This window comes from Dufourea novaeangliae, unplaced genomic scaffold (genome assembly GCF_001272555.1).
Source record: "Dufourea novaeangliae isolate 0120121106 unplaced genomic scaffold, ASM127255v1 scaffold16, whole genome shotgun sequence".
In the NCBI taxonomy this organism is placed as follows: domain Eukaryota; kingdom Metazoa; phylum Arthropoda; class Insecta; order Hymenoptera; family Halictidae; genus Dufourea; species Dufourea novaeangliae.
In genome coordinates this window covers 1,405,520-1,427,001 of record NW_015373891.1, presented here as the reverse complement: position 1 = coordinate 1,427,001, position 21,482 = coordinate 1,405,520, and the positions used below count along the sequence as shown (strand labels likewise).

Sequence of the window (21,482 nt, the reverse complement as noted above, 5' to 3'; positions counted from 1 at the left end):
CACCTCCGATCTCTGGCTCCGTTTGCTCGTTCTTAACTGGTTTCCCAGCTTCGTTCGAAACCGTCGTCAATGGAGGAATCTCGTTATCCTCCTTGGCTCGTTGTTCTTCATCGTCGAAAAGACTCCCACCAGAGGATCATCACTCGTGTCGGATCTAAGAGCACGCTGTGATTTCTGTACCCTTTCTCTGTGAAACACTCACCGTGGCGAATCAAATGGTATCATTTTTAATCCGCTAATCAAACAGGATTTCTTTTAAGAAATGAATTTAAAATTCATAGGCGTGATCTTTGCATGTCCAAATTCTCCGAATTTCATTTGCTAATGGAATCTAGGGATTCTCTGGATAATCCTACGTGTAAATACAAATGGAAAATTATTAAGAGTCTTTTCAAAACGATTAAATGATTACGATCAATGATTCAAATGATAAATGAAAATTATTGTATTAAGAAAAGCATCGACTTTGGAAATCTTTTTGATACCTGTGCAAAGTAGGTCCCGACGAAGGCGTCTGCTCATTACCTACCGTTTCCACTTACTGAATCTAAACCGGAGCCGTACTCGAACAAATTGTTGAAACACAACAATTCTACATTTTCGACCTGTTTTTCATGAAGATTTACCTCCTTATCAGATGTACCTGCAATATCCCTCCCACTTGTATACAGGGTGTCCCAGCTAACGCGAGCACCTTTAGTATCTCACTTGCTGTTGATATAAAGAAAATTTCTCCTAATAAATATTCAAAATGATGATCACCATTATCTTGCCTTGATCTCAACTATTACGCCACTCTGATAAAAACATGTAATCCCATTTTAGAAAATATGACCTTGAAGAAATGATTGTTTATTATGCTCCTTCTAACCAAATAATACGTTCCCCTCACATTGGTTTGTATTTTAGAAAACAAGTGATATATTAAGGGGGACACCCTGTATACGATCCTCAGCCGTTCTTTGGCCCAAATCTAGGGAAAGTTTCGTAGAGGGTGACACAGACGGGCCCCCATGTTCGCGTTCCCTGTGGCCGTTTTCATTGGCGTTAAATCGGTGGTATCGCCTAAGCAATTTCACTCGGACAACCGTGTCGTTATTCAATTTATCCCGAACCCCGTTCTCACGGAATCGAGCCGTCAGCCCCCGACGATACGCCCCCGATTAGGCAGACTCGCGTGAAACGTGAAACACGTACCGGGGGCTCGGGTTTCGTGCGCGGAATCCTCGAGTCCCTCCTATCCCGTCCGGCCCTTCGTGGATTGGTTACCTTGACGAGAGCGACTCTTTTGTGGCCGAGCTGGTAAACACGATATACACGGTGTAGTTGGGAATTGTTCGATCAGGAAGTGGCTGATTGCTCGTGCAACAGTGTACGAAGAAACTAGAGTAAGATTTATTTATATACACTGTTTATCGGTCTTCGGATAGCGTTTGTCTGCCGATTATTATTCGTAATTGTGTTAATATGTGTAAAGATTGATTATATGTTGGACATGTGAGCGAAAATTCATTTGACGAAGTGATGTTATAAAATGTTAAGTACTAATCTAGTGCTTTAAAATTTAACAGACAAATTCAAAACGTGGAGTTTGTTACTGCAGCCTTTCAATGGGCTGAATAACGTACGATTTAATAATCGAGAGACTTTATTTGATTAACTTTCATATACCTACTGGATAGGTTATTCTATGGGGAAAAATTAAACGATAATCTGGAATAAAGTTTGTTCGCGTGTGCTTCGTTTTTGGGATAATTGAATTTTAGGATCTGTTGGAGATGAGTGCAATAATTGAACAGAATTTTATCAACGCGTCTGTTCATAACATTCCGTTTCTACTTATGTTTTAGATGCTGTTTTAAGTTCGATTATCTCGGAAATGCGAATAGTCTACGAATAGCGTTCAGGCATTTCTTTTTGGATAATGTGCCCTTAAATGTCATAAGTCACCTTACAAGTAAAATCAATGGAATAATAAGAATTGTGCCTTAAATTGGCTTTCTTATTAAGACTCACCTGGATCTTACAATACAGGCCGCGTTTCCCAATGCCTGTGGCATCCTATCATTTACTTTCTACAATAACTTGACACTAACTGGTACTTAAAATATAAGTATACTCCAATAATATTGTAACGTTCTAGCTCCTACATTAAGTGTAATTAAGTGATTAACTTTGGACTAAACGCTATTACAGTAGCTATTTTCTATATGTATATCAATCACATTAATTTGTTTACTGTAAATATTCCATCACTGTTACCACAACAATTAATAATAATAATAACAATACTAATAGATATATTTTATATTTCAAAAAGTGTATTTTAGCCAGCTCGGCCCTAGTTAACCCTTAAAAAAAGATCTGTTTAATATTGATATTTTCGACTTCAAAATACGAAAATACAACACATACATCAGCCTCATAATTTTGAAATAACGATTCAGGGGTCTGGGTTTTGTTTGGTTAAAGGTTTAACCACAGTTGACATTTAAAAATGAGTAGAACAGGTGTGTAATGAACAGACAGGCCTTATCACGACAAATGATCGATCCTTCGAAAAAGCACGATCTTCAATCATTTCAGTAGATCCATCACCGAGCAGATTTACCTCTAATTTTACAGATTACGTATGCACTTCACCATGCACGCGTTATTCGAATTTTTCCGCGGACACTTTATCATAAGTACGGTAATACGTGGGTGAATTCACTTACCCGTTCGTTTACCTTAATTCCCGTCTGAAAGTTATTACGAATAAACGTCTTGTGATTAAAGTTCCCTAGAAATCGCCACTTTCACGCGACTCTATCTCTCTCTCTCTCTCTCTCTCTCTATCTTTTTCCGTCGTTCAATTTTAAATTAGGATGTATATCTCACCGACTCGGCTCAGCCAACGGTTAAAGCTGTACGCGCTTAAACGCTCGACGCATTCGAATAAGATAAGGCGGTTGGGGTGGGGGTAGGGGGCGAGCAGGTAAAACACCCTCTAACGCGTTGAAATTTTAGTCAAGGGGGCGGTTGGTAAGTTTGATGTCTCCTTTAGATGGTGGCTCGGCGGTTGGCTGAACGTGGCCCTCCGTTTCCTTCTCGTAATATATGTATACGACGTAAACATTTGCATATACAACTTGTCCAGGCCTCCCTCTCTCCCGTTTCGCATTTTACTGCTATACGTCTGAATCTGTTGCGGTCGTTCCTCGGTCTAATAATACTCAATTATTCGTTTCCTTTGGAGCGGACGGGGCTCAATTTACCGTCGAAGTATTTTCAAACTCGAAACGCAGCTATGGGCAGGAAGAGTCTAGGATTGCGACGGTAATATGTTTTATTGCATTAGGCCACTGAACAGGCCATCCTGTATCGGATTGTACAAATAATTCGCGTTGGTGTATGAATTATATAGATTCCAATAATTCACCATTTTTAAATAATTCTGCATTTATTTTTCTTTCTAGTCATTTGGGCATTTATGGGGATGTTTATATTCAAATACAGAATCTTACGGTCTAATTCACAGAAATTGAAACTGTTTTAGTTTAGTTTACTCTATTACTTGAGTTATTCTATATTATACTTGCGATGCAGTCCATTTCGTGATGGTTGATATTTCTGGAAACACAATGTATGACAAATTCAGTCTCCTTGCGCGCGCGCGAAGTCAGACAACCCTTGCACCATTCGCTGGAATGGTAGTTTCGGGGCAGATGAGGATAGGGAGGAGAGCAAGGTGGGTGCAGTTCGAGGTGACTGGGATGCAGATGGCGTGTAACCAGAAGCGCCGGAACGGGCTAGGGGTTAAGGGCGGGTAGAAGAGGCGAGACGCGGGGGAAGATACAGGCAGTAAGGGGTTGGAGTGGGTGGAACAGAGAGAGATAGAAGACTGTCGATTCGTGGAGAGGCGGATGGAAGTGACAGAGAAAGGTAGAAGACAGTCGATTCGTGGAGAGGTGAGGGGAAGTAATAGATAAATATAGAAGGAAGTCAAATCTAGAAGTAGGCGAAGGGATGTAATAGAGAAAGATAGAAGACTGTCGATTCGTGGAGAGGCGAGGGGAAGTAATAGAGAAAGATAGAAGTAGGCGACACAATGCAATAAAGAGAATAGAAGTCATAGATTTTAAAGATGTTTTAGAATTTAAATGAAATAAAAGACAGTCGAATCGTGGGGTGGTGAGGGGAAGTACAGTAATCCTTCGATGAATACGACACTAGTAACGGCGTTATTTCCATCACTGGGGGAGTCCCCCTTTGAAATCAATGAAAACAAAGTAACTAGAAGCAGAGGCTGGGCTTTGGGGTAAAAAATATATTCATAAAGGGCTGAAAACTTTTTCGTCATGGCCATGCCATGAATGTTCCGAAGCTGACACAAGTACGTCGCACTCATCGAGACATTACTGTAATAAGTGGTTAAAAGAAAGTGTGCAAGAGGGATGGACGAGACGAAGGGGTCGTTGTGACGGAGCGTGTAACCGAAGCATGGCGTGATGGCGTCCAAGGGGGTTAAAAACTGACAATGGGAGGCGGCTGAGCGGACAAGGATGAACGAAGGAGAAGGAAGACTAAACGAGAGACAGTCGAGTGGAGAGTAGACGAAAGGCTTCTCCGTGGCGGGAATAAGAGAGGAAATAGGAAGGAGGAGGGGGACCAACGGAGAAACACAGTGCTGGTACACGCTGGAACTTCCGAAGTTATTCGCAACAGGCAGCCTCGCCGGTCTGTGCCTCGCGTGGAATTCTACGTTCCGCTTCGACCTGCCTCGCCCCTGCTTCCCCTCGTTCGTTTCGTCTCCAACGACTCCATTGCGCTTCTCGCTTCTTCTTGCTTCCTCTACAACCAGAGCCGACAACCTTTCACACTTCCTCCGTCCGATCGTCCTTGTTTGAACCCTTTCACGGCTACGAACCCGTACAATGGGATCCGACAAAATGTTCGTACGAAATACGTATGTGATATACAGTTCCGTTTATAAGTATTGGGACACTTGTCGAATACGTAGTAGGGGTGTTCCATTCCGATTCGATACTTTAGACGATCGATTCTCTTTGGTAACATGCCAGTGACGTGTATAGCACGTACTCTAACAGTCAAAAGTGTGGGACCAGAGTTCATGATTGATGGAACAGTAACTCATTATTCTGTCATGATAGGTATAATAAAAGTTACGGGATTAGAATATGTATAAATCATTTCCGATCAGTTTTAGCATATTACGTTTATCAAATCTTTGTAGAATAATATTTTTTCTTTAATTATCAGACCTCATTCTGTTCGTTATTCGCGAGAAATGTTTCGACTAGACCCTTATCAGAGACATCTTATGATAGGAAAAAAAATTTTCTAAGTGTCTAATAGCAGTAGACTCAGCCTGCTGCGAGACTAGTTCATTGACCTAGGATATATGCATCTTCCAAGGTTATTCAAGGACATTTTCATATGAAAAAAAAATATTCGTGTTGTTTTTATTAAATTCAAGAATTGAAAATTTCACCTGATTTTTACATAAAATATTCCACAGATCGGCGTGTGAAAATATTTTTACACCTTAAAGGTGTTACTCAGCTTCGTATTCTAACGTAGTGTAATATGTATAGAATTTTTGTAAAAACACCATTAAATATATAATCCAGCGCGTGCATAGCCACGAAACCTTTTTAGTCCTCCTCCGTCTACACACGCGACGACGAAAGTATTTCGGGCTGAAAGGGTTAACGCCCAGCAGACCTCGCTATCGCAGTCGGCGGCGACCGCCACTTTTCCCGAGCCGAACGATAAAATTCCGACGTTCCTCCTTCTTTCGAATCGACCCACCCGGTGCCTGCTTTCGCTCAGACGCCGCTTCTCGGTTTAATTATTATGCAACTTGACGACGTTGAAACGCCGCCTGCAATCACGGGGGCGTCTTCCAGCTGGAAATGGCTTGAACCGCGACAGCCGTGGCCCACTGACGCGATCATGGGGTCTGCCTGTCTCCTTTCGTTTTGCTAATTTCACCGTTTCTGGATGCAATCTGCTCGTGGTTGTTTTGCTATCCTTTGTAACTTCGTTTGTATTCGAGGAATCTACGAGAGGATTTAGGATCGAACGTTAGAGGTATCATTTTTTGTGAAATATTGTAGAATATGAATTGGTTTAGGGATCATTAACACTTTATCTAGTGGGAGTTATTTAACCTATGGTGTAGGTACAGTACTTTTCATAAATGGCTATCTTTTGGACTGGACCCCTCAGTTCATATAACTTGTACAAAGATGTCTATAGTTGTTCCAGCAATATTAAAAGATATTCTTATAGAAAGTATAGTACTGGCAGTAGTTATTAATTAAGGGGTAATAACTAGACATCATGGGATACCAGAATGAATAAACATCTCATTTTTCAACATTTTATGGCACAGTTTCCTTGTGCACTTGCACCCCTCAATTGGGAGAAGAATCCTCGACGATCAGGGTAACTTTTCAAACCAGTCATCTGGAAAGCTAGATGTTTTGCTGTTGATTCAAATATCTAGACTTTTGATGTCTTTATTCAAATATCTTTTAATATTGGTAGAACGCGATAGTCATTTTTGTTTGGGTGATATCAACCAGCAGAAGAAATGTCGTCGACAACGGGGTTAGCTTTTTAAAGCAATCGCCTGGAAAGCTAGATGTCTAGCTTTTGATGTGTTGATTATATTTTAATCTTGGTAGATTAGTAGACTTGTCATAGCAATCGTTTGAAAAGCTAAAGACTCCTGTACCTAGTGTGAATAAAAATTTACTAAACAGGATCCAGCACTCACTGTTACCAAAATATATCTCACAGGGAAATGCCTACTTTCTTTAACCCCCACACCGATTTCATCAGCCCATCAGTACCCAGACAAAAGGGGTCGCAAGTATCCCATCAGCACCAAATCCCATCCCCCGACAAAATTGATCATTTCCTTCGCGTGTCGTGCGTCTAAATCCCTTGAAATAGGGTTCGCCAGGTAAAACAACCCACGTGAAGAATAACTCGATGAAAATAGATCGAAGGAAGGGGGGATGGTGGTCGTTTGGTCTACGAGCGCGAGAAAATCTGCGCTGGCGGTCTTTGAATAAAATATTCCATCGAATCGCCGTGCACAGACTAGCGTTTCGCGCACAATTTTTCAGTCTCCTCTTTTTTTTTGCGTTGGCAATTACACGGGCGCGTCGTCAAAGCGTTTAATTCGATGAAAGGGCAGCCGGGTCGCGCGGGCCGGTTGCCTTCCTTTTTTCCCCCTGTTTCTGTCCCTTCTTGTCTCTCTTCCTTTTCCCCGGAAACGTTTCGCGTTCGTTCCCAGCGGGGCCGGATGCGCGGTCTTTCTTGTCGCGGCTGTCGACGTATACTCCTCACGTCCCTGTCGTCTCACCAGTACCGAAACACACGGCGAAACCACTCGCCCGCCCATCCACCCCCGAGCCCTTTCGCTTCGTTCCTCGGTGTGTACACGGTGGCCCGTTATTGGTGGTGGAACCGACAAGGGGGTGATTCTTCGTGACAGGATGGGGGAGAAAGTCTGGGATGTTTGTTCATATAGGGCTTCGTTTTCGAGAAGATTGCCTTCGAACACTGGGCATGCTAGTACAGTTTTTAACCCTTAACTGGTGAGGTCAATTTGTGACTCGACCTAATACTTATTGTTAGGACAAATAGGGTTGTTATTCATGTCGAAAACAAGACACTATTTGTTTTAAAATAATTATCTTACAATTTCGATTTAATCTTTCATGAGAACTCACCCCTTGTCGTTTGAACTGCCGTTAATGGGCTGTCTTGTATTCGTAAACGAATTAGGCCACAACACAGTAAACTTCGAAATCTCGAAGATAGTTTGAATTAGAACTGTAAGTATTCGGATAATCGAACTATTCGAATAGTTCGAGTAATTACGAATACGAATAATTTACTCGAAGAATCCGAATACATCGAATATTTCGCCTGATACGAAGTATTCGAATAATTCTATTAGTACTGAGTATTCGAATATTTGAATACCTCGAATATTTCGAAATATTCGATATCAAATTCGAATTCCATTGCTATTCTAATATTCGTAACAGCCCTACTTCGACTAGATAGAGGTTTTAGTTCGAAAAATCTGTAACAGCTTCACGATTTTCAACTAAATTTCGCCATGAAAAATCACCCACTTGTCGGCTGTGCTGTCATTAATGAATCATCCTGTACAGCACGTACGTGCGCAGGCCGTTTGTCCGACGCGCTTGTGCGCCTGGCCTGTACAGGCATGTTCCGTTGTAAACCGGAGGATCGCGCGGGGTTAAAGAAACCTCCGGCCCCGCGGCAAACAGGTTCTGCTCCTTTTTCCGCGCGATCACCGGAACGAGCCGCATTAACACGGTGACAGATGGAAATAGATTCCCGTCGCGATTACCTTGTACCGTTTTCCCCCGTGAATTAATGCTTCAGACGGCCAGAATTGAATGGTATCGATGATCCTCGCCTCAAGGACCTCGTAGATCGATCGAGCGGTAATTTTGTTATTAAGGAAAATGTCGATGGGTCTTATTATAGCGAATTTTTTCCCTTTTCTTTAGACTCGGAAATATGTGAATTTGTAATCAAGAGATTATAGCTGTCGATTATGGGCGTTTTAAACCTCACGGTTTCTATCGATGAACACAGTGACCTAAATGTTTATGTATACGTGTCTGCGGTACTTTGTTACGGGTTAAAATTGACCCCGTCACCAGGTTTAACAGCATATGCTACGGTGGTTAACCCTTGGAAAGCAGACGCTTTTTTAGTGGTCGACTAAAGTCTTTCAACCTTTTTTTAGCTCACCGCCACCCTTTTAAAATTTCTTTTGTTCAGCGCCCCCTTCAGGTAAACTATCTCTATTATCAAACTTTCCAAGTGTAGTTGTGCGTGTAAACTTTGAAACTTAAGAAGTTAGATTGGAAATAAATAAAATAAAAAATAACTAGAACTCCCGTCGACACGTATCGCTTGGTTTGAGAAACACTTTACAGTTACGTGAGTACTAAAAAATATTCGAGGAAGTACATAAAGATATAAACGAGACTTTAGTTCGACACAACGTCATTTTCTAAAGACGCACTGCTACAAAACTTTCATTAAAGTATCATCGAAACATTCCACCGTACCCAACAACAGCCAAAAAAATGCAAAACTTCTGTCCAGCCGAAAAAAATAATTCTCAAATCATAGCATCGAAAAACACACTAACACCATAACGGATGTCACTTCCCCTTCACACCGAGTCCCACGAAATTCATATAAACTGATATTTCAACACCCAGTCCTCCTTACAACACATAAAACTTCGCGGAGCAGCTTCCGCAACTCTCCAATTCCCATAAACCCGTGGATAAAACTCGTCGTCGAGAGTAACGAACGCCCGTTTCGCCACCGAAAAACGGAAGCCTTTCCCCGTTCAGTTTCCACGCCGTTCGAAGGGTCGATCGTTAAACTCTTTCGCGTTCCGGGGACGATTTCGCCGGTTTTGGTCGTCGACTTCGCGTGCTCTCGAGTAATCGACGCGTCGACTAGCGGGACACGACAGTTCCAAAGTCAATCAAAACTTTTAACGCGATCTCGTTTAATAAATCAATAAAATCGGCCGACTGGGTTCAGTTCGATGGGTGAATTTTCCACGGCGAGACGCGAGCATTCGATTAACAAGGGTAGTACCCTAAATGTCGGACTTTAATTTTAACGGGGTTTTGCAAAATTATACGATACAGGTTGCTAATGGTATATGCGAAATATTAGGTGTAGATAGTTGATAATTTCATCACAGTGACTGCAAACTACGTGATAATTTGTAATTGACACATTGCAAAGTGACTGGATTATTTAAATACCGTTGAAAAATTTTTGCGGCAAAGTTAATATCGCAGTATAATTTTCAATAGGGCGTCTATTAACTGAACGTATATATTGTCGACGATTTATCACCCAAAAAATGAAATAAACATCACTCATATGTATTAATTTGCTATTTTTGGTCAAACGGAAATGTGGAATATAATTTTCTTTATTTCATTTTACACAAAGTAAGTTACAGTACAAGCAGATTAATAGAGGCAAAAAAGAATCGTGTGTCTCGAAATTTTATATACTTACGTTGTTTGACTTGAATATAAGACTTTGCATAAATTACATAATTTTTTTTAACATATACAGTTTGTGTTCATTAATTTTTTTTTCTGGTAAATACATAAATCGTACATTCCACATAAACTGAAATTTCTTGAAAGTTGTGACATTCGTCGTTTTCCGTTACAACCACAGATATATCACCTTGTAAAAAACCCCAGTTGAAATCGAAGTCGAGAGCAGTGTTGGGATCCTCCCATGTAAGCAACCTTAGACACGGTTCACAGCATCACAGCCACGGTCGGCCATGTCTACGCGAGCCGACGTGGAGACGCAGGACAAGCGTGTTTAGGGTCGACGACCCCTCGCTAACATCCGCGTTCGGCGCATCGCTTTCCCCCTTTATCTTGCCCAGCACCGACCTCTCTTTCACTTTGCCTCCCTGTGTAGCTACTTCTCGCCGCTGCTTTCCGCTTCTCCTCCTCGCCCGCGTTCACTTTGCCCGCCAACTCTCGGAGTGTAGCATCTCCGCGACGGCGATGGGATCCATCGCGTGCCTCGGTGATCGAGGGTGAAAGGACCATCCTCGTTCTTTTTTGTGTTCTCTTTTTTCCCCCTTTGCCACTCCTCGATTCGCCGCGTCGTGGCCCTCTGTAGCAGACCATACACGGTGAGGTTTACCTCGAGGCCTGGCCTCATGAGGTCGTCTCACGTTAGAGGAGCTGGGTTTCTCGAAGACTCCTTGTAATCTGTAGCGGGAAGATATGAGTCGTGTCGAACGTACGGACGAAGGTTCGTACCTTGGGATGATAGGCGTGAGTGAGAAGGCTGGGGAAGAGTCACAGAGGGTGCGGAGTGCGACTAGAGCGAGCGATAGCAAAATGTATACAGGGTGAATCGCTCGCTACTAGGGTCGAGAGGTGTTCCGTCGTAGACCGAAACGACGGTTATACAGTCAGACGATACCGTTACTTTTTATTATTTTATTCCTTTTTTTTTCAGTCAATTTATATATTTTGCAAGACCGACCCTTTGCAATTTTAATTTCGTTAACACAAAGAGAATAATAGACAAAAGAAGCGAACATTTGGTCTGCAGTCCGCCACATGCGCTCGGTAACCTGGGACCCATCCGCGCCGGGCCTTACCGGGGCGCGCTGACTCGCAGACAATATAATCATAAAACCCTACCGTTGAGAGACTCGAAAATTCGTCGCGGTCAACTCGCACCGCGACCACGTGCGCGATATTTTCCTGACGTCCGCTTCGCCCTGAAGGAGAGGTATTCCACCTCCGCGTCGCGTGAAAAACCCGAGAAATTTGCCTTCCCCTTCAGGGCATCACCAATAAGGAGGCGAGTTTTGGTCACGCCTTCATCAAACTTTGAGGAAGCGCGACGTCACACGAAAAAAGATACACACAGTCGAAAAGATACATACAGTCGAAAAGAGACATTCAGTCGAAAACATTCAATAGAAAACACTCGTTCGCAAACACTCGTTCGCAAAACATACTCGTTACGACTAGAGTCACACGGACTCAATTCATTCGCATTAACTCGCAATCGAACAATCATTCGACAACATTCGCATCACGATTCGCCAGCTCCAACGGTCGAGCAATTATTCGTTTTTCTCACTAAAGAAATTGAAACAGTTGCCTAATATTAATTTGGCGGGCAACAGTTCGCAACCGGACGCGTACCACGACGGTCGAGCCTGGAATTTACAACTCCAGGCGGATTCGAAAGAGAAATCCACGCGGACGGACGCGACAAGAGGTAAGCCGCCTGCTTTGTCGTTTAACTGCCGTGATCATAAACGTGTCAACGGTAGTTTACCCCTACTGAGAAGCCTATATGTGTGATAGATGCAATCATATATCAGAATCACTAGTTGTTACTTCAGCATCACTAGTGGTTAGTTCAGCACCATTAGTTGTTACTTTAGCATCACTAGTTGCTGCTTTCGTATTGCTAGTTATACTTTCGGTATCACTAGTTCGTATTTCGTTATCACTAGGTCTTACTTCGTTATCACTAGTTTTTACTTCGTTACCACTAGACTTACTTTGTTATCACTCATTTTTACTTCGTTATCGCTAGTTTTTATTTCTTATCACTAGTTATCACCAGTCTTACTTTGTTATCACTGTGATAACGAAGTAAAAACTAGTGATAACTGGTGATAACGAAGTAAAAACTAGTGATAACTGGGGATAACGAAGTAAAAATAGTGATAACTGGTGATAACGAAGTAAAAACTAGTGATAACTGGGGATACCGAAGTAAAAACTAGTGATAACCAGTGACAATGAAGTAAAAACTAGTGATAGCAAATTGAGACTAGTGATAAGGAAGTAAAAACTAGTGATAACAAATTTAGACTAGTGATAACGAAGTAAAAGGTAGTGATAACGAAATAAAATCTAGTGATAGTGAAGTAAGAACTAGTGATACTCAAGTAATAACTAGTGATATTTTTCTGCCGCTCGCTCTCGTCGGACTCCGCACGCCTCACCCTCTGTGACTCTTTCTCAGCCTGCTCACTCACGCACATCACCCGAAGATTCGTTCGAGAATCTTCGTCCATGCGTTCGGAACGTCTCCTACCATCCCGCTATAGATTACAACGAGGCTTCGGGAGACTCAGCTCCCCTAATGTGAGGCAACCTCGCGTGGCCAGGCCTCGAGGTAAACCTCACCGTGTATGGCCTGCTTATCTCTATAGAGGAGAGACCCACACGCGCGATTACGCCCGGTCACCGACTTAAACGCGGGCCGGATAGAGAGATTCGTCGTTGGACGACAGGATGTCGATATATTCGGTGCCCTCTTGCACGATGATAAATGTACTATCGGGGAAAAGGAAGCTGAGCTGTCCTTCCTCCAGTGAAAGGGACACTCCGATACGGCGATCTTGGCTATTTTTATGGGACCGTAACTTATTTAACATGTTGAGTGACACAGTTTGTACTCTTGGGAGAGTATCGTGATAAGTAGATTGCAGATCTGTATGGAAAATAAAATTTTATACAGGAATTTACAAAGGCAGAATTAAAAACAGATTTCTTTTGCCTCCCAGGCAGTTTATTGCATTGTTATGTTACCTTCTTAATAAATAAAATATATAAAGTGGCAGTATTCGGGACACTGGCAGTAATGGGGACATTGACCTGACTTCCATTATTACTGTATTAGTAAGTAATATAATATCTCTTATTTGACGCAGTAACCCCCAGTTTCTGTAACGTTCTATCATATCTTTAACAAATGTTGACTCCCATGTCGATAGAATAAATTGAAACCACAATAAGTTAAATACAATAGTCTTTCTTCTGTGCGCACCTAATAATTACCGCTGGATTGTATAATATGTTCCTTATTTATGCATTAGTGGGAAACAATGGTGTTCTGCGGTAGAAGAAATTATTTAGACTCTAGAAAAGATGAAAGTTAGAGAAATGGTTTAGTGAATACAGTGAACGAAGCAGAATTTAAACCCGTTTGCACAGATTTCGTAAAGGCAATTGCGCAACACGAGGCCCAGCGTGATCATACAAAAGGATGACACGCTTTCACTTTATTAACCCTCTGACTCTGTACTCAGTACCGTGTGCTTTCAGACGTTTAGAAAAGCCCATTGCTCCAAGGCGAACGCTGCCTTCACCGATTGTCAATTATTTACGCTATATTGTGTATTGTTAAGGGTCACGATTGTCCCAGCTGTCTACTTTAACGGTTCATACTCCAAGGATTAAGAGGTGTGTCTGCCAAAGGGATAACAGTGGTTAAATTAAAAAAAAAATGTTTTTCTGTTTCTTGTTCAATCACTCGTGTTTCTCCCATAAATAGTTATTTTAAAAATAAGATACTTGTATTTTTTTCATAAACAAAAGAAATGTTACACATCACTGATTGACATATTTAGAAACACCAACCCCAATTTCTCCCAGAAGCCAATAAACGTGTTATAACGTAGTTATTAAATTGTCTAAAAGTTAGAAGACATTTTTGTTACTCAACCCAGTGAGAGGGTGACAAAGAAAGTAGAAAAGTTTCATCTACTTTGGTATAGGTAGACAGCCAAGAATAGGGTGTAGCCCCCCAAGGGTTGGCTGGCCGACGAGGTTCTTTTTGCTAAATGGGGGCGAAAGCTATATCCAGGGAGGGTAAACCTATGGAGGTGTCCAGAGATCACGAAAATAGGGTTCTAAGACGTTACAGGGAGCGAAGGAATCTCAGCTAATCCAGGCCAATTGAGATACTGAGCTATGGTCAGATTCTCCCCCTGTTAGACTCTTGGATAACAACTAGTTCAGAATTCTAACAAATTTTTCTTCTTATTCTGTCTCTTCCCATTTCCAAATCAATTGTAACTATTCAAACGGAATTTGAAGACCTTGATACTAAAAAAGGTTGTTGGATTCCAAGTCCAAGAATAGAATGCAACATTTTAAAAAAATCTCGACGAGGTTTATTCGATTACACGTAACAGAGTGTCATAAGAGTCTCAGTGTAAACTAAATGTTTCCAACCAATAATATTTCCTCTTCTTTGATAGAAGATCTTTTGAAAAGCAAAGCCTATGGTAGACCATCAGTCGCTACTTTTTTTAGTAGACTGGTAAATCCCAATTGATTCGTCTTCGATTCCCGATCGCTCGGAAGACAAAAGTGAAAGCGTCAGCTGGGAATGCGAGAAACGAGAGGTACGGGACCCAATGACAAAGAAACCGTCGGAGGAGGCGAGGCCGCGTGAAACAGCGGTTTCAGAGATCAATGAACGATTGTTTCAACCTCGCCTCGCATCGTTCGTGTTCCACAGGTTGCCACCGGCACGCGTTCTCCCCGTGCACACGTTCTTCTTCTTGTTGATTCTAATCGTGAGTGCCTCGTTCCCCCTTATCCACCGACGGGCGGGTCTCGTTCTCTTTTTCCAACCCCTGTTTTTATCCGACGACTTCATAGCCCGCCACGAACCAGTTTTATTTCGCGAACAATCTGCACTCGCGTGGTGTTTAAATAGCGTTACGCATCTCCTTCGAATCTCGTTGATAAATTGACGGGTTGCATTCGTCGACGTTTATTTGCATTTTTTATCCCGGTGTAATAATGGACAATTTTTTTTTCCTCTGTTGCAGTGATTTAGAGAGGGACCTGAGCTTGTCCGAGGACAGCGAGGATGAAGCGGGCAAGGTAAGCGAGTCTTTAAATTAATTAAGTGGGATCGAAGTCCACTGTATGGGCGTTTATTGCGTCTGTCTACTAGGAATAGAGTGTTCTGTAGTAAAGATTTTTATAGTGTTTATATCGTGAACGCTCTGGTCGATACAATTGATTTTATAACTTTGTATAATTATTAAGTCGACTTTTGACTGGCAGAAAAAATATACAGAACGATCGCGACTGGAAAATCGCAATTTCCTGCTGTAAGAAGTTCGATAGTAATTGCGACGGTTTATTTTTACAGGGAACGCCGTCGCAGACGACGAGGGGTAACAGAACCCCTGACCATACGGTCGAGTAAGTACCAATTACTTCGATGAAACCTATTAATTACTACGAATATCGCAATGGTTCGATGAATCCTGGACTATAGCTTACCTAACTTCTACATCGGACTAAAACAATTCATTAGATATATCAATAAATACGCCATTATTTCTAATTAATTGCCATTTAGTTCCAAGAACCTATAGAATTGTTCCCAAATAAAAATCAGAAAAGATGTTTTGAAATGAAACTAAATACTGAATTATTAATTACAATAGAACCTAAATCTCATGGACCTTAATCAGAATCCCCTTTACCGCGTTGTCTGTTCTCTACTATTGTCCACGATATTCAACACAGCGAGCAAATCCGCTACCGATTTAAGAAACGTGCATTTCACTCACAGTCTGTCGACGCCTTTGATGACGCCGGCGCCTCCGCCCCTGGCGCCCATGTCGCCCATGGGACCGTTTTCCCCGAGGCCTCTCAGACCGAGCAGACCGTCGACACCGCCAAAGCAGATGACACCTGAACAAGTGTTGCCGCCCTCGCCGGTGATCCCTTTGCAGTCAAAGGGTTCGCTGAGCCCTGCGATTCACCAGAGGCCGCCGAGCCCACCGGGCCAGGCGCCGCAGAGTTCGGGAAGCGCGAGCTCCAGCTCTGATTCCGGCTCCGATTCCGGGTCGGACAGCAGCGACGATTCCGAGGATGAGACCAGCACTCAGCCGGGCAAGGGTCCCTCGACCCCTCCATCCGTGTTACGGAAGACCGACAATGTGATCGAGGAATCAGCTCCCGCGATAGAGGAGTCGAAACCCAGGTGGAACCTTAGCTCTTTCTTCAACAAGCCGGCTGTGCCTCATGGGGAGCAAAATACGGAAACCAAGCAGACGCAGGTGCGTATCGATAATTTCTATACGTAGGCGGATCAAAGAGATTGCGTTTCGTCTCGGGAATCGTCTACCAAGACTCGTCAGTGGGCCTGACGGTAGACAACCCTTACCCCAGACGCCTGGGTTGCTCCTCAGCGGAGCCCCTTAAGTAGCCAAAGGCTCTAATTACCGCTTGCGAGAAAACTCGCCACCTAGCGGCCGCTACCAAAAACCCAAGCGACTGGGAGAAACGTCTCCACAGACCGTCTGTCCAATCAGATCTCCTACATATACATTATCTCCTTTTTTTTTTATTAATGATTTCCCGGATACATAAGGAATTCTACTCTTGTGGCAGTTTCAGTTCAGGGAAAATGTTTATTAAATGCAGAGTGAAATCGTCATCACGTGTATGACTCATGTTATAAGGCAAGGGGTTAAACCGATCTCCTGTCGGAGGATTCGATTTTTAATAGGGACATTTGTATGTGTCACCAGGATTGCAACAGGCGAGAGAGCTCCCCGGCCTTCAAAGCTGACGCGAGGACGCACTGGGAGAAGCCCGGTCACGACAGGAAGCTAGACGAGGCCTTGAAGAGGACGCACACCGACTCGTTGATAACTAAACTCAGCGACAGCGATCATCACTCGGACCAAGAGAAGATTCAACCTGTCGAGGAAATTCGTGCGCCCACGGAGAAACCAAAGGTGGCCGACGCAAGGAAACGAGGACGACCCAGAAAACCGACGAAGAGCCCGAAGGCTAGCCACCGTACGTCCGAGGAGAGTATCAAGAATGGGAAACCTCGCAGCAGAACGAGAGGTGTGGGCAGCCCGATGAAGAAGAAGCAACCGATCTCGAAGCCTACCATCGCTACCAGCGACGATGGCAGCGACGACAGATCCCCCCAGGGTGCTTCCAGCGATTCCGATAGCGATCGACCGGTCAGAGTGTCGCCCGTGGTCGCCCCGGTGAACGAGAAGAGACGGTCGCGTCTGAGCGGTTCTTCCAGCGAGGAAGAGACCACGCCGACCAGGAAGAATAATAGTGCCTCCGATGACGATACCTCGCGCTGGAGGAGGGTCTCCATTAAGAGGAACAAACTCGCGGACTCGCCGAAGAAACAGGAGAAGAAGAAGAGCCCGACTAAAGCGAAATCGAGGAGATCCAGTTCACGTGTAACCGCCGCTGGCTCGGATTCGGATAGCGAGTCCGAGGTGTCGGTGAGGAACAGTCATATCCAAGTCGCCAGGTAAGGAATTACACTTTTGTAGTATTCGATTAGATTTGTAAACAAACAGGTTAGATCGCCTCCGCTTCATTCTTAAATCTTCCAAATAAATAGTTACCTATATTATAATACTATCCATGAACCAGTTTCACAATCATTATCCATGTGGACAGGGTACCCCCCAGACCAAGATTGCCGCAAACGAGGACAACATCCCCAGAGAACTCGGACAGCGACAACAGTCCAGGTCCGAAGCTACAAGAAGAAGACGCAGGCAATGTGCAGGACAAGAAGAAGAGCGACACGCTCCGGAGGGTTTTCTCCACCTCGGTGGGCGGTGGAAAGGGTGGCGGAAAGGGCGGAAAGGGTGGAAAAGGCGGTGGAAAATGTGGTATCTACGTGGAGGAGTACACCACCTCGGCGAACACACCGACCGGGGGCGAGAGTCCGTACAAAAGGCCGTCGTCGCAGGCCTCCAGCGTCATTCAATCGTTCCCGCCGCTCACGTACGTGAACGGTGTGCCGAGTTTATTCTGCAGGATCGATCTGAGTCGGATCTCGCATATATCGCAGCTCTCCAGGGGGCAAGAGTTCAGGGAACGCACCGAGCTACCGGACACCAGGCCGTCCACGAAGCAGGCGGCGTCGTTGGCCGCTCAACCACCGCGACCACCCACGCCAGAAGAAGGCGAGATAGTCGACACACCGCCGCCCCAACAGTTGTCCACGGACACGCGGATCCACGGTGACGTGATCGTCGACGGTGATCATAAAAACCGCGCTGTAATCAAATGCGAACCGATATCGGACTCGAAGAGCGGCATCCTCGGTGTCGTTGGTGCTGGTGCTAGTGCAAGTGGTAGTGGTGCTAGTGGCGCGGGTAGCGCGCCCAAGAGGAAACGTAATCCGAGTTGTAGTTCTGTGTCCAGTTTGAGTACTGTGTGTGCCACGGAGTCAAAGGCGAAAGGCTCCAGCGAGCACAAAGAGAAGAAGAAAAAGAAGAGGAAACACGCTGACGTCGAGGCTCTTGTGTCTAGGCCGTCTTCTAGTCAGGTAGGCGAATCTTATCACGGGTTACGTGAATCCCCTTTAATTGCTATTGTTTAATTTCATTTCGAATGAGCAAACGAACAGCGTAACTCTATTGTTGGAATTGCTCTTGTTAGACATTCTTGTCTTTAATACAATCCTACTGCGTGTAGTTGACTTAGATTAGTATAATACGGATTTTGTTAATGTTTCTTATACAGCAAAGTGGTATACAGCCAACGAACCACGAACGGGAAGAAAAGCCTGACACGAGTCTCTTGCCGCCACCACCCCCGCCTCAGCGCGTCTATTATTCCTACTTCAATCCTCAGAACGAAGTTTTGGAGGATCAGGATAGGTGGTAAGTAATGGACTTACTTCTTTCTCCCGGTAAAAACTGTAGAAAACATCTCTCAGAGGGACAGCGATTTAATTTGTTGTATTCATTTCCAGGGACCAGAATCAGTACCTGATGGAAGCGAAACGGCTGAAGCACAGCGCAGACAAGGAGTGCGAGCTCACAGCGCAGGGTATGCTATACTTGGAAGCCGTTCTCTGTTTCCTGCTCACTGGCCACGCCATGGAGTCAGATCCTCTCACTGAGAGGGCGTCGTTCACCATGTACAAGGATACTCTCAGTCTCATCAAGTGAGTAGATCTCTAATTAACCGTGAACCAACGAAGAGCACTAGAGTTCTGTCTAATTAAAGCGATCTCCGATTCTTTCCCCCTGCAAGGTACATCTCGTCGAAGTTCAAGAGCCAGCAGAACAACTCGCCGGAGAGCAGTATACATAACAAGCTGGCCATTCTAAGGTGAGTGCCATGCCACTTGCGAAATCTTTCCTCTATCGCGCGATCGCGTTTCGAAACGTTGTTATCCTGATGTCGTTGTTACAGCCTCTTTTGCCAGTCCCTCATCTACTTGAAGCTCTTCAAAATGCGTAAACACGAAGTCAAGGAGACCCAAAAGATCCTCACAGACTATCATCAAAAGGTAAGCATAGAAATATGGGGATAAGACTTCCATTTTTGGTTCAATTGTTTAGAGAAGTTGTTAATATACGACATTCGGTTCTCAGCCCGCTCAGGCAACGCCGGTGCAACCAGAGGGACAAGGAACCCCGTCTTTGTCACCGACACCATCGCCAGCTGGTTCCGTGGGTTCTGTAGGCAGCCAAAGTTCCGGATACAGTAGCGGCGAACTAGCGAACCGAGGAGCCGCTTCCGGTCAGCCACAGGCAGCTCCTTACGTCAGCGTTCCACTTGGCGTTCATAGCGCTATGGCAAAGCAAAATTACCAGTTCAGCTTGCTATTGAGCTGTCACGACCTCTGGGACCAGGCGAACGCTCTGGTGACGGATAAGCATAGAGGTAAGACGTCAGCTTTTTATTTATTCCTCAATTTGTTTGACTGTTATTTCTGCTTTCTGTAACCACGTATAAATCTGTCTCTGAAGTTGTGTCTCCTAGCAGTTAACACTGACGATAAGATAAATTACGATGATAGATTTGATGCCATAATGTTGTAGACTTTTAAATTTTAGCTATTAGAAATTAAATAGCATCTTCTTCTGTTCACGATATTAATAAAATTTTGTACAAAAACATTTCTATAAAAAATAAATGCATAGAATCTTCAATCAGGCGATAAATCACTAGACCTATTTCGTTCAAAATTGAAAATTATAGGGAATAAAAGTGTGCATCCTGCTTTTGTTTTCCAGAATTCTTCATCGAGCTTGATGAAAAATTGGGACCCCTCACCCTAAAAAGTACATTGCCCGATTTGGTGCGCTACGTTACAGCTGGCTTAAAGAAGCTTCGAGATCTCTGACCACAGTGGCATAGCCCCCGACCACCCACCCCTAATTACATCACTTCTCTCCCGCAGAACATGGCGACGTATCCGGCGATGTTTATATAGAAAGATTTCGCGAGGGTGTTCGCTCGCGTGGCTTTTGGGTTCACCGGTTACGAGTGCGCCAGTGTTTGCAATGGTGCGTTAGAGAAATTACTCGATGGAGAGAAGTTGAGTCGATTCTTAGCAAACGTATGGACTTGTCCTCGTTGGGACGTACAGAAGGAAATTCGGTGGTCAGGGGGAGGGGAGTATACGGTCACGAGGAGATCGTCGATTTCCCACTTACTAGCGGCTACCAAAGCGGCTAAATGTGTCTCCGTTAATGGGGCTGCGAAGGCAGCCCCAGTAATTCTTTTCGTTCGACCGATAATCATCAAGTTTCGTAGTCAATTTGAAGGAACTCGTCTGGCGGTGAACTTGCTCGCTTATTTTTGAAAGATGAGAATCCATCGTTATTTCCGATCGACGGCGAACGAGGGATAAAAAAACGGAGAATGACACGACGTGGACGAAGAAAGAGAATAGAGTACCACGTGTTCGACGAGCTAAGAAGGGAAAGTCCTTCGTCCCCTATTTTCAATTTGTAAATTACCAAGGATAATTCGAACACGAATAAGGGAAAGTGGAAGGGAGCTGGATGGGGGAGATAGAGGGGTTAGAAGAATACTTACGAAGAAGGAATAAGAAGTGCCACAGACGCGCCCGTGTGTTCTCGCTTTACGGTCGCAGTCGACGTTACCTGAAGCATGAGTCTCGTCTCGGCGATTCGAGTGCGACGAATACACAAGGATATAAATATATACATATATGCATATAGTTTATTACCTATATAAATATATAAATAATTATAAATATATATAAATATATAAATATAAATATATTTAATGAAAAGAGAACCAATA

The 21,482-nt window shown here is 43.9% G+C and overlaps 1 protein-coding gene across 3 annotated transcripts in view; it reads left to right on the top strand.

Moving 5' to 3' along the window:
- Nucleotides 1-20,867, top strand: part of LOC107188687 (AF4/FMR2 family member 4) — a 302,199-nt gene extending 281,332 nt beyond the window's left edge. For 2 of the 3 annotated variants that reach the window (XM_015577023.1, XM_015577039.1), the window contains exons 8-18: nucleotides 15,233-15,287; nucleotides 15,562-15,614; nucleotides 15,991-16,480; nucleotides 16,955-17,709; nucleotides 17,862-18,741; nucleotides 18,939-19,078; nucleotides 19,171-19,365; nucleotides 19,428-19,532; nucleotides 19,617-19,713; nucleotides 19,799-20,090; nucleotides 20,444-20,867. In XM_015577023.1, the coding sequence (XP_015432509.1) occupies nucleotides 15,233-15,287; nucleotides 15,562-15,614; nucleotides 15,991-16,480; nucleotides 16,955-17,709; nucleotides 17,862-18,741; nucleotides 18,939-19,078; nucleotides 19,171-19,365; nucleotides 19,428-19,532; nucleotides 19,617-19,713; nucleotides 19,799-20,090; nucleotides 20,444-20,553 (3,172 nt within the window). In that variant the 3' untranslated portion in view covers nucleotides 20,554-20,867. The remainder of the gene's footprint in view (nucleotides 1-15,232; nucleotides 15,288-15,561; nucleotides 15,615-15,990; nucleotides 16,481-16,954; nucleotides 17,710-17,861; nucleotides 18,742-18,938; nucleotides 19,079-19,170; nucleotides 19,366-19,427; nucleotides 19,533-19,616; nucleotides 19,714-19,798; nucleotides 20,091-20,443) is intronic. The other variant, XM_015577030.1, reaches the window with a different exon arrangement.
- Nucleotides 20,868-21,482: the final 615 nt, after the last annotated feature.